Source organism: Tachypleus tridentatus, chromosome 13 (assembly GCF_004210375.1).
Source record: "Tachypleus tridentatus isolate NWPU-2018 chromosome 13, ASM421037v1, whole genome shotgun sequence".
In the NCBI taxonomy this organism is placed as follows: domain Eukaryota; kingdom Metazoa; phylum Arthropoda; class Merostomata; order Xiphosura; family Limulidae; genus Tachypleus; species Tachypleus tridentatus.
In genome coordinates this window covers 131,197,040-131,213,688 of record NC_134837.1, presented here as the reverse complement: position 1 = coordinate 131,213,688, position 16,649 = coordinate 131,197,040, and the positions used below count along the sequence as shown (strand labels likewise).

The 16,649-nt window shown below is 36.7% G+C and overlaps 2 protein-coding genes across 2 annotated transcripts in view; both read right to left on the bottom strand.

Annotated features, from left to right (window-relative positions):
* Positions 1–11,066, bottom strand: part of LOC143236295 (uncharacterized) — a 36,338-nt gene extending 25,272 nt beyond the window's left edge. Inside the window, exons 1-4 of the mRNA XM_076474566.1 lie at positions 10,751–11,066; positions 10,203–10,258; positions 4,398–4,480; positions 475–617 (exon numbers count right to left, since the gene is read on the bottom strand). Coding sequence (XP_076330681.1) covers positions 475–617; positions 4,398–4,480; positions 10,203–10,258; positions 10,751–11,066 — 598 coding nt within the window. The remainder of the gene's footprint in view (positions 1–474; positions 618–4,397; positions 4,481–10,202; positions 10,259–10,750) is intronic.
* On the bottom strand, positions 11,063–14,342 carry LOC143236294 (uncharacterized). The gene is made up of 4 exons (XM_076474565.1): positions 14,014–14,342; positions 13,331–13,439; positions 12,236–12,260; positions 11,063–11,246 (listed from the first exon to the last, which is right to left on the bottom strand). The coding sequence occupies exons 1-4, from the start codon at positions 14,023–14,025 to the stop codon at positions 11,063–11,065; spliced, it is 330 nt and encodes a 109-aa protein (XP_076330680.1). The 5' UTR covers positions 14,026–14,342.
* Between the last annotated feature and the right edge of the window lie 2,307 nt (positions 14,343–16,649).

The window sequence follows — 16,649 nt, the reverse complement described above, 5'->3', positions numbered from 1 at the left end:
CGTTAGTTTTGGTTTGGTTTGAATTTCGCGCAAGGCTACACGAAGGCTATCTGCGCTAACCGTCCTTAACTAGAAGGAAGGTAGCTAGTCATCACCACCCACCGTTACCTCTTGGGCAACTCTTTTACCAACTAAGGGTGGGATTGACCGTAATATAATAATGCCCCCACGGCGAGCATGTTTGGTGTGACAGAGACTCGAACTCGTGACCCTCGCATAACGAGTCGAGTGCCATAATCACCTGGCCATGCCAAAAAACTATTCATTTCAAACTTGTTTACAAAAATACTTTAGCACATAAAACAAGTTTTCTTTTAATTAATTTAAACGATTAAATTAATCTATAAGAAAAACACAGCCCCTGATGTGAGAACTGGACTGTTGAACAGAAACACATTCCACACAAGTTTCTTTCTCAACACATGATAAGTAACTTGGTAATCTTAATCTTGTCTCGTGAAAATCAACTTCCCTGGAAAAGTTCAAGGTTCGTAAGGCTGTGGTCATTCATATCCGTTATCTGATCTCCAACTTGGACGCCTGCTTTATCTGCCAAACTACCGGATACCACGGATCCAATAAAAAAACCCGGCATCTCCGACGGTCCTTTCTTTAAACTGTAAAAAAAAGTTAAACTGCCTTAACTTGAAGCGCCAAATATACAGCAATAACTAAAAACCAAACAAAAATTAAAACATAATAACCACTCCTAAACCCATTTCATTAACACAGCAGTACACGAGCAAATAGTCCTTAAAACATTCCACTCACTAACAGTAACACAACGTGTATACATAACAACCTGTCATTAAAACATTCCACTCACTAACAGTAACACAACGTGTTTACATAACAACCTGTCATTAAAACATTCCACTCACTAACAGTAACACAACGTGTATACATAACAACCTGTCCTTAAAACATTCCACTCACTAACAGTAACACAACGTGTATACATAACAACCTGTCATTAAAGGCATTCCACTCACTAACAGTAACACAACGTGTATACATAACAACCTGTCATTAAAACATTCCACTCACTAACAGTAACACAACGTGTATACATAACAACCTGTCGTTAAAACATTCCACTCACTAACAGTAACACAACGTGTGTATGCATAACAACCTGTCATTAAAACATTCCACTCACTAACAGTAACACAACGTGTATACATAACAACCTGTCATTAAAACATTCCACTCACTAACAGTAACACAACGTGTATGCATAACAACCTGTCGTTAAAACATTCCACTCACTAACGGTAACACAACGTGTATACATAACAACCTGTCATTAAAACGTTCCACTCACTAACAGTAACACAACGTGTATGCATAACAACCTGTCATTAAACATTCCACTCACTAACAGTAACACAACGTGTATACATAACAACCTGTCATTAAAACATTCCACTCACTAACAGTAACACAACGTGTATATGCATAACAACCTGTCGTTAAAACATTCCACTCACTAACAGTAACACAACGTGTATACATAGCAACCTGTCATTAAAACATTCCACTCACTAACAGTGTATACATAACAACCTGTCATTAAAACGATTCCACTCACTAACAGTAACACAACGTGTATACATAACAACCTGTCGTTAAAACATTCCACTCACTAACAGTAACACAACGTGTATACATAACAACCTGTCATTAAAACATTCCACTCACTAACAGTAACACAACGTGTATACGCATAACAACCTGTCATTAATACATTCCTCACTAACGGTCACTCGTTGGCATAACGTAACACACCTGTCGTTAACATACGTTCATTAAAACATTCCACTCACTAACGGTGTCACAAAAATGGCATTCGCAACAACCTGTCGTTAAAACGTTCCACTCACTAACAGTAAAACCTGGCGTGTATGCATAACAACCTGTCATTAAAACATTCCACTCACTAACAGTAACACAACGTGTATACATAACAACCTGTCATTAAAACATTCCACTCACTAACAGTAACACAACGTGTATACATAACAACCTGTCCTTAAAACATTCCACTCACTAACAGTAACACAACGTGTATACATAACAACCTGTCATTAAAACATTCCACTCACTAACAGTAACACAACGTGTATACATAACAACCTGTCATTAAAACATTCCACTCACTAACAGTAACACAGCGTGTATACATAACAACCTGTCGTTAAAACATTCCACTCACTAACAGTGGCACAACGTATACATAACAACCTGTCATTAAAACATTCCACTCACTAACAGTAACACAACGTGTATACATAACAACCTGTCATTAAAACATTCCACTCACTAACAGTAACACAACGTGTATACATAACAACCTGTCATTAAAACATTCCACTCACTAACAGTAACACAACGTGTATACATAACAACCTGTCATTAATACATTCCACTCACTAACAGTAACACAACGTGTATACATAACAACCTGTCATTAAAACATTCCACTCACCAATAGTAAAACAGCATGTACACGTGACAATTAGTAGTTAATAAATTCCACTGACTTACACTAACACAGCAACAGTCCTTAAAACATCCCACTCACCAACAGTAACCTAACACGTATACGTGATGATCTGTCCGTAATGCATTTCACTGACCATCAGTAACACAAAATATACATTTGACTAACTGTCCTTCATACTTTTTACTTAGCAAAATTAGTACAGCGTATATAAGCGGCCAACCGATGTGAATTCCTGCACGTGGTAGCGACCTACTACGTAAGTTTCAGTCTAAATATTGAACATTCTCCGAACACGTAGACACGTGTTTGCTGCTGTGTGTGTGTGTGACGACGACCCATGAAGGTGAGGAAAAAATCCTGATAGTTGAATGGTGTATAGGTCAGTGCTTTGCACCATCTTATCGTTAAGTTCATTTGCAGGAGTGGTCTTGGTGTGCTAATGTTAAACAGTTTGTCTTTCATGGCTTGGGAGCACGAATGCCAGTACTGGATGTTCTCAACATGTGTTGTGGGTGTTAAATTCAGCACTGGTGTATGGGTATAATACCCGTGATACCCTGGGATTGCTATACTATCCAAATATGACTCTTTTAGGTGTCTCCTTGTTTGATTCCGTGGTCAGGGGAGTCAGTTGGTACTGAAGTTCTTTTCTTTGTTATAGAGACCCAAAATCATAAGCATATCGACATATGAAAAACAGTAACAGAAACAAAAAGCGTCATGTAAAATATTTTGGTACAACGCAGTTTCTACCTGCTAAAGTTACTATACCTCGCTTCTTTATCTCACGACGGTCGCGGGTTCGAATCCCCGTCACACTAAATATGCTCGCCCTTCCAGCCGTGGGGCGTTATAATGTGACAGTCAATCTCACTATTCGTTGGTATAAGAGTAGCCCAAGAGTTGACGGTGGGTAGTGACGACTAGCTGCCTTCCCTCTAGTCTTACACTGCACAATTAGGGACGACTATCGCAGATAGCCCTTGTGTAGCTTTGCGCAAAATTCAAAAACAAAAACAAAAATACATAGGACGAATCCATGTCTACTCCCTTCTGTGTTCCAATCTCTGACAAAAGTAAATTATTAGATTCACATCCATTTGCCGTCAGCTAAAGAAATATTATTAAGTTTAATCTAAATCATCCGTGATGACGAGAAAACCGACAGTTGATTTTTACCATTTTCTGTGTATCTCTAAAAGGAAGCATTCATGGAACTACCGATAATGTAACCACTCAGCAGTTTTCCTTGTACAAGAAGTGTGATGGATATATCTTGTACGCGTTATGTTGCTGCTGATATATTAGGTGTTTATCTCCAACCAGTTCCAGTGGAAGAGGTGTTATTAATTGTCAATATCTATTACTTTACTTCCAGTGGAAGAAACGTAGTTACGTTTCAGTATCTAGGTGTTTACCTCCATCTAATCCCAGTGGGATAATATTCGATTTAATTATCCAAGTGGTTATCTCCATCTAATTTCAATAATCAGTGCTTATCTACATCCTACTCTAATGGAAGAATTTCGTTTGTTTTGGAATTTCGCACAAAGCTACTCGAGGGCTATCTGTGCTAGCCGTCCCTAATTTAGCGGTGTAAGACTAGAGGGAAGGCAGCTAGTCATCACCACCCACCGCCAACTCTTGGGCTACTCTTTTACCAACGAATAGTGGGATTGACCGTCACATTATACGCCCCCACGGCTGGGAGGGCGAGCATGTTTTAGCGCGACGCGGGCGCGAACCCGCGACCCTCGGATTACGAGTCGCACGCCTTACGCGCTTGGCCATCTAATGGAAGAATATAATTACATTTCATCATTTATATTGACTACTACTATCCAATCCCAATGCAATAAACGTGATTAAATTTCAGTATCTGAGTGCTTACCTCCATCCAATCCCAGTGGAAGGAAGACAAATGTGCGTATCGCCTTTTTCTTCTAGACTTTGTGTTTCTGAATCAGAGCTTTTCTACAAGATTAACAAAAAAGTTATTTTGCATTTGTCCTTTACTTCATAACAGATATTGCACTAGGTAATAAAATTTTTACTTTTTCTTGTTCCTGGACAGAAACTATTATTTCCCAATTGCTTATGCCTAAAGTAAACGGAAGAGACCTATTTTTCTCTTCAAACTTTGCTTTTGTGACCTGGATAATGAAATTTTCAAATTTACCCATTTTCCAGAACATTCCACGTAGATTCAGTGCTGAGTAGTTGATGGGGAATTTTCTTCAACTTACAAGAATTTTCAAGAAGTTTTTAAAATGTTGTAGAACTTACGAGAATTTTCAAGAACCTTTTAGAATTTTCTAGAACTTTCCATAGTAATATATATATATATATATATATACAGGGGCTCACTACTCACCACTTCAGTTTAGTTCTAGCTGCCTAAGTGAACACACAGACCCATCTGATTTTATCAGAGATGGCATCAAGAAGCTGCAAGCATTCTCCAGACACATTCTGCTATGTATGTGGCCAATTTATCAAGAGAAGAGCAAAAAGGTACTCTGTGATGGCATCTCCTAAAATGTGTGAAGTCTACAAGACATATTTCGGCATGCCTGTCGGGGATCAAGACAAACACTAGGCACCTTATTATACCTGTGAACACTGTAAAAACACTCTAGAAGGTAAGACGGACAATATTTGCTTGTTTGAATAGTAAGATTTTATATTATACAAATTTTAGACCGTTTAAAATTTAAATATATTTCGGTACACCTCAACAGCATGAAGACTTTGCTAAAAGCCTTGAAGTATGATGAGTATGGCTGGGAGATTATCGGAGACTTCAAAATGGTGGCATTCCTGATGTGTCTCCAAGGGGGCTTTACCAAGTTTCCCTGTTATCTTTGCCTTTGGGACAGCAGGGACACTGCAGCACACTACAACAGGAAGCACTGGCCACAACGGACCGAGTTCTCTATAGGGAGGCACAATGTCAAGTGTGAGCCACTAGTGGACTTCCAGAAGGTGTTGTTCCCACCACTGCACATAAAATTTTGTCTTATGGAACAATTTGTCACAGCTCTTGATAATAAGCCTGAGCTCTCAAGTACCTGCGAGACTTCTTCCCTAAGCTGGCGAGACTTCTTCCCTGAGCTGGCGAGACTTCTTCCCTAAGCTGGCGAGACTTCTTCCCTAAGCTGGCGAGACTTCTTCCCTGAGCTGGCGAGACTTCTTCCCTGAGCTGGCGAGACTTCTTCCCTAAGCTGGCGAGACTTCTTCCCTGAGCTGGCGAGACTTCTTCCCTGAGCTGGCGAGACTTCTTCCCTAAGCTGGCGAGACTTCTTCCCTGAGCTGGCGAGACTTCTTCCCTAAGCTGGCGAGACTTCTTCCCTAAGTTGTCTGAGGCAAAGATCAAAGCTGGTGTCTTCGTTGGACCACAAATAAAGAAGATCCTGGAGTACACAGAATTCCCCAAGAAGCGTAGGAAGGAAAAAATAAGCTTGGGGCAGCTTTGTCGCAATTGTTCAGAGCTTCCTGGGCAATCATAAGGCCGAAAATTATGTGGAACTGGTTGAGGCTCTGGTGAAGAACTACGGCAAAATGGGCTGCAGGATGTCCCTGTAAGTCCATATTCTTGACGCTCACCTTGATAAATTCAAGGAGAACATGGGAGCATACTCAGAGGAGCAAGGCGAGCGCTTCCACCAAGATATACTAGACTTTGAACGCCGCTACAAAAGAGCGTATAACGAAAACATGATGGGAGACCAATACGTGAAAGTGATTTACATTACAGTCGCAAATCTCGAAATATTTTTGTTCATTTTTGTATAACTTTAGTATAAATGCATGTAAATCTTGATTCGTATGTTATTTTATTCAAACCTTATGTAAGTGAAAATTTCCAAATTTGCCCGTTTTTACATAGAAAATAGGTCAATGTCTAAATTTCGTTATTCAGGTCACAAAGCAAAGTTTGAAGAGAATAATGGCAATTTTCTGTACGTTCACAACATAAGCAGTTAAGAAATAACACATACTATCCAGGAACAAAATTTATGTTACATAGTGTTATCATCCTAATTATAAAATAACCTGAACCAGTGGACATTGTCTTACTCTTTTAAAATCATAAGAAAACCGAACCTTCGACTCTTTTGTGAAACATCGTTATAATTTATACTGCCGTTCTTTAAATTAGAAAGACTTAAATTAATAATTTAATTGGGCTAGTTTTAAACACCTGGAAAGAACCTCAAAAGATATAATTAACCAAGAATAAGTTAGAAGGCGCCAAACCCTTGAGGAAATACTTTTACAAGTGCTATCTGTGCATAAGCGTCTCTAGCTTTTTAACTAATGAATATCGTTAAATTGCCCAAATTAATGTAAATTATACAATAAAGAAACAACTTGAAACTGTCCAAAAGAAACTAATCTAATAACATGCGTTGAATCCCATCCAGTCTTACAGCAGTACGTCTGAAGGCTTATAATGAAAAACCAAGATTCAATACAAACGGTGAGCATAGCACAAATAGTGTAGCTTAGTGCTTAATTGCAAAAAAAAAAAACCACAAAAAAACGCTTTCGCTGTGGAAGGTTATAAGAAGCTACGGTAAAATTTCACAATTTGGTCATGCAAGAGTAACCCATTAGCGTAAGGTGGACAGTGTTCATCAACAAACAGTAAAATAACTTCATAAAATAAACCAAAGTATCGTAGTCGTAGATCAACAAACAGTAAAATAACTTTATAAAATAAACTAAAGTATCGTAGTCGTAGATCAACAAACAGTAAAATAACTTTATAAAATAAACAGAATATCGTAGTCGTAGATCAACAAACAGCAAAATAACTTTATAAAATAAACCAGAATATCGTAGTTGTAGATCAACAAACAGTAAAATAAACCAGAATATCGTAGTTGTAGATCAACAAACAGTAAAATAACCTTGTAAAATAAACCAGAATATCGTAGTTGTAGATCAACAAACAGAAAGGAAAACTGATAAAGTAAACTGAAAGGTTATAGTCGAGGGACCAATACAATATTTTACGATGAGTGGAAACCCCCTACATGATCATTGTGATTTCGAATGGTAATGTGAAATTGTTGCGAGATAAACTGTGTTAATGTTTGTTTTCTTTTTGAAAAGCATCTTTTTGTCATAACTAGGAATATAAATTTGCTGGTAACAAAGTAAAGCATACATCGTGTCATGGGCAGTAAACAGATTATCTAAATTTGTAGGACAAGATTGAAACAATATCTTAAGTTCTGTAAAACACATCAAAATTTTTTTCCTTCAGGTGCAGAACTTCACTTTAAGTCGTCACAGAAATGTTACAAAATTTAAATATCTAAATAGCTTTCAGTACAAAGATGAGATTCTCGTAACTAACACCACAGCAATGGAATTCCTTTCATATCAAATTCAGCAGTTGAGCCTACAGCAAGAAATATTCCCGTTGTATTAAATAGAACATCTGAAAGTACTGCAAGAGATACTCCTTTTGTAATAACTTGATAAGTTGAAACAGTTGCAGGAGATATACCTTTTGTATAAATTTGATCAGTTGTAACTGTTGCAGGAGATGCTCCATTTGTTTTAACTGATTTGTTGAAACTGTCATAAGGAATATTCCTTTTGTATTAACTTGATCAGTTTAAAATTCAGAAGATAGTCTTCAATGATATGCTTAACTTTTTGAAACTGGCAGTAGAATAAGTAATACACTTCCAATTTGAGAAACTGCAATGTCTTGATGGACAAACATAATGTTTCTTTATCTCATCAATCTCAGATTTAGTGTTGAGCTATGGAGATACACATACAGTCTGTCTTGGTCAAAATGTTTACTTATAGAACTGTATTAGTGTTACTGTCTATATGCATGGAGTAGTTACTAAGTAAATGCCTGAGTATTAACAGATAAGGTAGCATATGATTGAACAAACCTGTACAAATTGTTATTCTGGTCTGTATAAGCTCTTTTGAGCATATGTTCGTCAATTTCTCAAACTAGATCAATGCTTTGTTCAGATAATTTCTCTGTACTTGGGGTAGAGTCATGCCTTGTGACGCACCAGAAGGCGTCAAATTGTTCGACTGTCCAGAAATGGTATGAAGCAAACGGACATTGCTAGAACAGTGTGATACCCCCATTATACTGTATCCAGAATCCTGAAACATCATCAGACTACAGGAAATGTTGTTCCAGGATGCCGAAAAATAATGTCCTAGATGATCGTGTTTTAATCATGTTAACATGTCGAGATCAAGAGAAGTATTGCAACACCTTAAGGTGGCAATGGCATGAACACATTCATTCCAGGGTATCCAGTACAGTGAGTAGGAGACTGTTATTTTGCAAGAAGGTCTATCTGCAATCCGATATTAACCAGAATTCATCACCGTCGCCGTGTTAATTAAGTAAGACAATATGCCAACATACAATTAGGGCACTGATGATATGTTATCTTTTCAGATGAGTTCTGTCTTTGGCTTGTTAAAGCTGATGATGGAATTCGCATTCATCATTTGCTTGGCGAATAGATGAGGGAAGACTTTCTATCCCACAGGAATGCATAGGAGGCGGTGCAGTACATGCTTGAACAGCTTTTAATCTTAGTGAAAAACTCCTCTTAATATCCTACAGGAAAACGTTAATAGCACCTCCGAAACGTGTCACATGGACACGATGCTTCTGCCATATACTAAGGCAAGATTTGGCAATACTTTCTGTTACAGGATGACAGTGCCACTGCCTGCAAGAAGGCATTACAAGATTGTCATGGCCAACATAATTTCAAATTGTAATCCCATTGAGAATTGTTGTGCAGAACATAGTAAGAAAACTGCTAATCACAACACCAATACAGCTACTGTAGCCGAGTTGAAGTGCCTTCTAGTGATAAAATGAGATGAAATCACAGTGGATTACATCAATAACCTCATCGACAGCATGTCACAATGTGTTGTAAAAATTATTACAATATGAGTAGGGCCAATCAACAACTGAATATTTAATATGAAAAATTAATTTAATAAGGTAATAGACGCTATTTATAACAATTGGATGTTATATTTGTCATTATAAATGTTTTGATAAAGTTTTGTACAGTTTTCTGATAAAATTGTTTGTTTTTCTAATAAATCGTTCGTGATATCTATCAATCTTATTATACAAATTACATACATATATTTTCAATATAGCATACATTTCTAAGTTTTAAAGTGTTAAGTGTATTTTGTATTCCATCTTACTAATAAGGATCTTACTTGTTATAGGCAAATGTTTTGGCCAATAATGAAACTTTAAAGAATGACATTCTGTTGCTGACGACATCTATCCACGAGTGGTTTCTCAGCAATAAATGCCCTTTTAATATGTTTCTCTAAGATTTCATAAAGCCTTAAGAGTCATTTATACACCAAACATCAGAATCTTTAATGATGTATTTTCACTAAAAATTCTCTGTTAATATACGGAGTCAAAGTGTTGACTGCTCCGGGTACAAAGCGATTTTCATATTAAGATTAAAAATATAGTTCTTTAACTGAAAACTTAAGTTTCATTTGCGTTGTCTCTAAAAGCTCTTAAACAAATTTAAAAAAAATCAAAAATATACCCACATTCTATACGATGATTCAGGTTGTTCACGACATCTATCCACTTCTGGTTTATCAGAAATAAATAATCTTAAGAAAGTAAACTTTAAGTACTTACATTCACTGACAGTCCAGTATTTGTAGTGGTATCGGAAATTATTTCGGCTGTGTCGTCTTGTCATCATCTTTTGACTTCCTGCAGAAAAACAATAAAACACATCTCAGCCTTCTGGTGGTGAAACTGGTTGTAGATGGATCGAAATTAAAGTTAATTATTAATGTAAAAATATTATTCAGACTTTTCCAACAAAAATTATCAGTAATTCCAATATACTGATCATATTTTACGTGCTTTCATTAGATATACGAGTAAAGAGTTTGTTTGTTTTGAATTTCACGAGGGCTATCTACGTTAGTCGTTCCTAATCTAGCAGTGTAAGACTAGAAAAAAACAACTAGTTATCACCATCCACCGTCAATTCATGGGCTACTCTTTTACCAACGAATAGTAATATTGAATGTCACATTATAACGCCCTACGACTGAAAGTGCAAGCATCTTTGGTGTGACAGGAATTCGAACTCGCGATCCTCAGATGACGAGTCGAGCGTTCTAATCACCTGGCCATGCCGAGCCACAAGTAAAAGAGAGAGAAAGAGAAATTACCCTTTAAAGCTGGACGTTGCGTTGATGTTTGATCTATATCACATTTTGGCTCTGACGCTCTGTCTTTCAATGGATGAGAAACAACCTTCTTCTCTTCTGTAACCGTGGAATCAATGTTGGACTGGAGTTCATCATCAACTATATCTACAGGCACAGTTTTCAACCACTGATATACGCTGTCATCTTCTTCACTTGATGGTTCGTGAAGCTTGATTTCAGCTCCTGATGGATCCTGAGCTTTAATTTCATCTTTGTTTTCTTCTCTTAGTGATTCATGATCCTTCCTCTCCTCTTGATAATTCAGGAGCCTCGTCATTCGAGTCGATCTGTTTGGAATCTGGCTGCCACCTCGTGGTCTCCATTAATTGTCATTGCTTCTACAGATGTTTTATCATCAAACAAAGTGTCTGAGTTGCTGTATTTTATATGTGATCTGTGACTGACACCAGACTGACTGGACTCTGATTTTAATTGTGTCACTAACGTTGGACAGTAACTGTAAAAAGGCAGAAAAAAGAAACTTTAGTACAATTTCCGTTTAAATAAATCACAGTTTGTCAACACCAACTCCATGTTTCTGTGTGTGTGTGTGTGCTTTTAAAGCAAAGCCACATCGAGTTATCTGCTGTGTCCACCGAGGGGAATCGAATTTCTGATTTTAGCGCTATAAATCCGAGGACTTACTGCTGCCCCAATGTGAGACTCATGTTTGTCTATTTTGTTATCAGTTTTTCAATTTTATTTATCTCCATATAAAATTTATATTTATAAAATTTATTTCCATATAAAATTGAAATCAAGAAAGAGAGTTTAATTAACGTGTGAAGTCTGACCACGGTACGAAATGTTTAATATGGGAAATCTGACCACGGTACGAAATGTTTAATCTGATAAAGAAATGAAGTTCATTTGATGTTAAACGTGATTTTCGATTGAACTTTAAGACCAAATGAACTTTTGAAGGAATACGTATAATAGTTAGAGGTGGCTAAAAGTGAGGATTTCAGAAAGTTTGTTTTGTTTTGTGTGTTGTTTTTTAATTTCGCGCAAAGCTACACGAGGGCTATCTGCGCTAGACGTCCCTAATTTAGTAGTGTAAGACTGAGGGAAGGGTAGTCATCACCACCCACCGCCAACTCTTGGGCTACTTTTTTTACCAACGAATAGTGGGATTAACCGTCACATTATAATGCCCCCACGACTGAAAGGGCGAGCATGTTTGATGCGACGGGGAATCGAACCCGCGACCTCAGATGACTACAATACAATTAGTCTTACTTTTAATCTTAAGAATGAGTCGAACGCCTTTAACCCACCTGGCCATGCCGGACCATTTCAGAAAGACTCAATAACTTACAACCGCATGAAGTACCATCAAACGGGAAACAGTGCAACATCATAAACAGATCAAACAGGAAGACTGTATTTACAATTAACACTTTTAAAGAGCAATAAATAAATAAAAATCCACATTCCTCTACTTACTCTTTCACGGAGCTATCTGCAACAGCTGTAACAGTAAAAGAAAGAACGTGATTTATCTTTCTATCATTCTCTATAGCTAAATAAAAAATAATAAAGCACTTATGTGATAAGCTGGATATTACCAACATTTACACTGACTGATTTGGTTATTTATATGTTATCGATTAATTTAATTATTTACAATAACCTGCTAGAATTAAAATCACAATAACGTTTATCATTTCTGTATTACAGAACTCAGTAAAAACAACACAACTGTATGTTTCACAAATGCGTCATTTATTACCATCATGGTTTTACCAGTAAAGGCGTCATCAGGTCGTGATAAATGATGTAGTTGTGAAACGTATAATTGTGTTGTTTTTACTCAGTTTTGTAATTATGAAATTTCACCAGGTTTCAAAAATCAATTACATTTTACTGTATTCCTTAGCACAAAACAATTTTATTATTTTAGAATAATTGGTTCTCTAGGCAAATTATTCCAAACAATCTTACTTTTAGCCTTAATAATGACTGGTTTTCTACACACACATTACATCAAGTAGTCTTAATTTTAACCTTAAGAATGACTGTCTTTCTACACATAATTAGTCTTACTTTTAACCTTAAGAATGACTGGTTTTCTACACACAATTAGTATTACTTTTAACCTTAAGAATGACTGGTTTTCTACACACAATTAGTCTTACTTTTAACCTTAAGAATGACTGGTTTTCTACACACAATTAGGCTTACTTTTAACCTTAAGAATGACTGGTTTTCTACACACAACTAGGCTTACTTTTAGCCTTAAGAATGACTGGTTTTCTACACACACATTACACCCAACAGTTTTACTTTTACCCTTAAGAATGACTGGTTTTCTACACACACATTACACCCAACAGTTTTACTTTTAACCTTAAGAATGTCTGGTTTTCTACACACAATTAGTCTTACTTTTAACCTTAAGAATGACTGGTTTTCTACACACACATTACACCCAACAGTTTTACTTTTACCCTTAAGAATGACTGGTTTTCTACAATTTAGTCTTACTTTAAACCTTAAGAATGACTGGTTTTCTACATATATTTCTTCAAACGGTCTTACTTTTAACCTTAAGGACGACGCCATTCTTGTCTCGGAGTAGCATCAGTACTTCGTCATGAATCGCCTGCTCAATGATATAACCGTTGATGGCTGTAATTTGGTCTCCAACCTGGAAGCGTATTGTAAACTTTTACTCATTAATTTATATCCAACTCATGGTGTTTATAGTATTCTATACCTACACATTTATTCTAAACTTCCAAATATTGAGTGTTTATTTTTAATTTCCATACTCATAGATACATAATGTTACATGTTCTGGGCGATCATTTCTACTTTAAAACACGCACCTCTATCCTAGGTATAAACAGTCCACTCCTACTTTTAGTCGTTAAAAGTTAACGTTCGTAAACCTCCCTCAATTTTTAGGATATATAGAAAAAGATAAATTTTCTCCATTGAAAAAGTGCACAAATATTTCGTAGTTTCGAGTTTTTATAGCGCCATCTATAATAATAGTAATTCTTCTGCTGAACGGTTAATAATATGACTTGAAGTTATTATAATCCTAATAACTGACGATTCACTACAATCACACAGTCTTTCTTGTCACAAACAGCGTTTTCTGCAATAATATAAAGAATTATGAAGATGAAACTTTGGACTTCGATGCCCGTGATGGGCAACGCACAGGTAACTTATTGTGTAGCTTTGTGTTTAATAAGAAACAAACAAAAGCTCACAGCTAATTCCATTGTAACACGGTCTTTAATACCTGACGGAGGGCGTATACTCGTAAAGTTGCTCAAACAAAACTTAATGTTTCATTTAGACGACTAAGTTTATTCTTTATTATCACTTAGCTATGTGACTCGTCAAATCCACTTCCTAATTTAGAAATATTGGCAAAACGTATGGTGACCAGTCAGTAGTGTACAAGTCTAATCTTATCCAGGCAGCGATAACGGCTACCAGAGAAATACCTGCAGGTGTAAGTTAAGTGATATATTACGGTTTGAACCTGGACTTCAGACATGCTAACTACTTGTCACACCAGCCCACAGAGACATAGATAAACTGATGTTTGCGTACACAACAGTTTGGTGATAAACTCGGTTTGGAGGAGAATTAGATAGTCTGTTTTGATATTAGTGAAAATTGCTGTTGAATGTACCATAAACAACTTGTTACAATCCAATCACTGATATCTTTGAAGTAGTTTGTTTATTCGTTTGTAGGTAAGCACAAAGATACATAATGTGCTGCGCAGATAGCCCTTGTGTAGCTTTGCGCGAAATTTGGGCTGTCTGTGTTATGCCTACTGTGGGCATCAAAATCCGTTTTCTAGCGTTATAAGTCTGCTGATATGTCGCTGTGGCACTGTAAGACTTTAGAATAAGGTGTAATTTAATGAATGTAATTTACAGGAAAAGTTGGAAACCCAGTATATGCTATTTACCTCAAATGATAAACTACTCTAACGCTGCACCTGTTTTATTTACTTTCATTGGTTGTTATGATACTTATTAGGGCGGACTACGTACAATTTAGCATATACTAGTGTTACACTTTTTATAAGGACTTGAGATCAGTGATCCTACAACAAGGAAACAAACAGTTCGTAAGTTACTTGTTAACAAACTTATTGTTCGTTGTTTCTTGCCTGGCATGACAACGTGGTTAAGGAGCTCAACTCATAATATGAGAGCCCTTGGTTCGAATTCCTGTCACACCAAATATGCTTGACCTTTCAGCCATGGGGGTGTTACAATGTTCGGTCAATCCCGCTATTCGTTGGTGAAAGGATATCCTAAGAGTTGGTGGTGAGTGGTGATGATTAGCTGCCTTCCCTATAGTCTTACACAGCTAAATTATGGGCTATTAGTGCAGACAGCCCTCGTATAGCTTTAAGCAAAATTGAAAACAAATAAACCATTGTTTCTTTAAAGTTAATTTTATTAACAGCACTGATTACTACTAATTAACTTTTGCTTTTACTGCTATAATGTGAGCTGGAATTCTAACGTCTGAATGTAAAATTACTTTGCTTACCCCAACATCCAAGCTGTGCTCTGGTGATTTTATTTAATTTACGAAGTGTTTCATTGTAATTTTTTATTGTTGTGACAATTAAGGCCTATTTTGATAATTACAATATAAATACATACATATTAAGAGCATTTTGCATTATTTCCTTAGTATATGGATTTAGGACAAACTTATGACCCATAAGGTGGACGAACTTTGTCAGATATTAAGTTTTCTTACGATTTGTCTTATAAAGCTAAATACTCCAAGTTAGACTTGTATATAGAATTAGTTACATAACTAACAGGTTATTTTTATTCCTGATTTTTGTAGGTAGTTTGCTTTAATGAGAAGCTATTGATAATTACAATATATCGTTTTATTTCTCGATGTTTCACTTCTGAGTGGTGAGTGCGCTTCGAATATATAGCTTAAAACTTAAGGCGTAAGCCGTCCATTTCACTATTTTGAGCCTTAACACACGTCGTTAGTCCATGCAAAGGAACCACTGCTAATTATAATATTAAAAGTCACTTTCGTTTAGCTTCCGTTTCATGTATTTTGCTTCCGGTTTCCTCGTTCAGTTGAGCCCTCATTTTTGGAATTAAGGAGTTAAAATTGAAACGACTGCTAAATTCGACCTGTCTGTCCGATTGATTATCGGTTTAGAGATGTGATGGAGAGGATCCATCCGAGCTCCTCTATTTAATTTCACCAAAACTAGTTCAGCCAATTCCTTACAATAAACTGCGATAACAGACAGACATAGATGAGCAATTCTACGGCATGTATAAGTTTGTTTCTTTGTTATTAAGTGCAATATTGTACAATGGGCTATCTATGCTGAGCCTACTACATGAACAAACCTCAAAATTATATCAGTATAAGTCTTGAAGTTTGTCGTTCAACTGACAGAGAGCAGAGGAAGATTTCATTTGAAAAATCAACTTTGTAAAGTTTATAGAAAAATAACGTTTGTATATGAATGTTGTTGTTGTTTTCATGTCATAACGCAACTAAACGCATAGCTTGGGCTCTTAACAATTCAAAATAAACTGAAAAATCTACACACATTTGGTTTTGTTTGTTTGTTTAGAATTAAGCACAATGCTACACAATGGGCTATCTGTGCTCTGCCCATCACGGGTATCGAAACCCGGTTTTAGTGTGTAAGTCCGCAGACATACCACTGTGCCACTGGGGCCACACACATTTGGTACCCCATTTTGGGGCCTGCATGGCGGCCAAGCGTGTTAAGGCGTTCGACTCGTAATCCGAGGGTCGCGTGTTCTGAACCGGTCGCGCCAACATGCTCGGCCTCCCAGCTGTGGAGGCGTTATAATGTGACGGT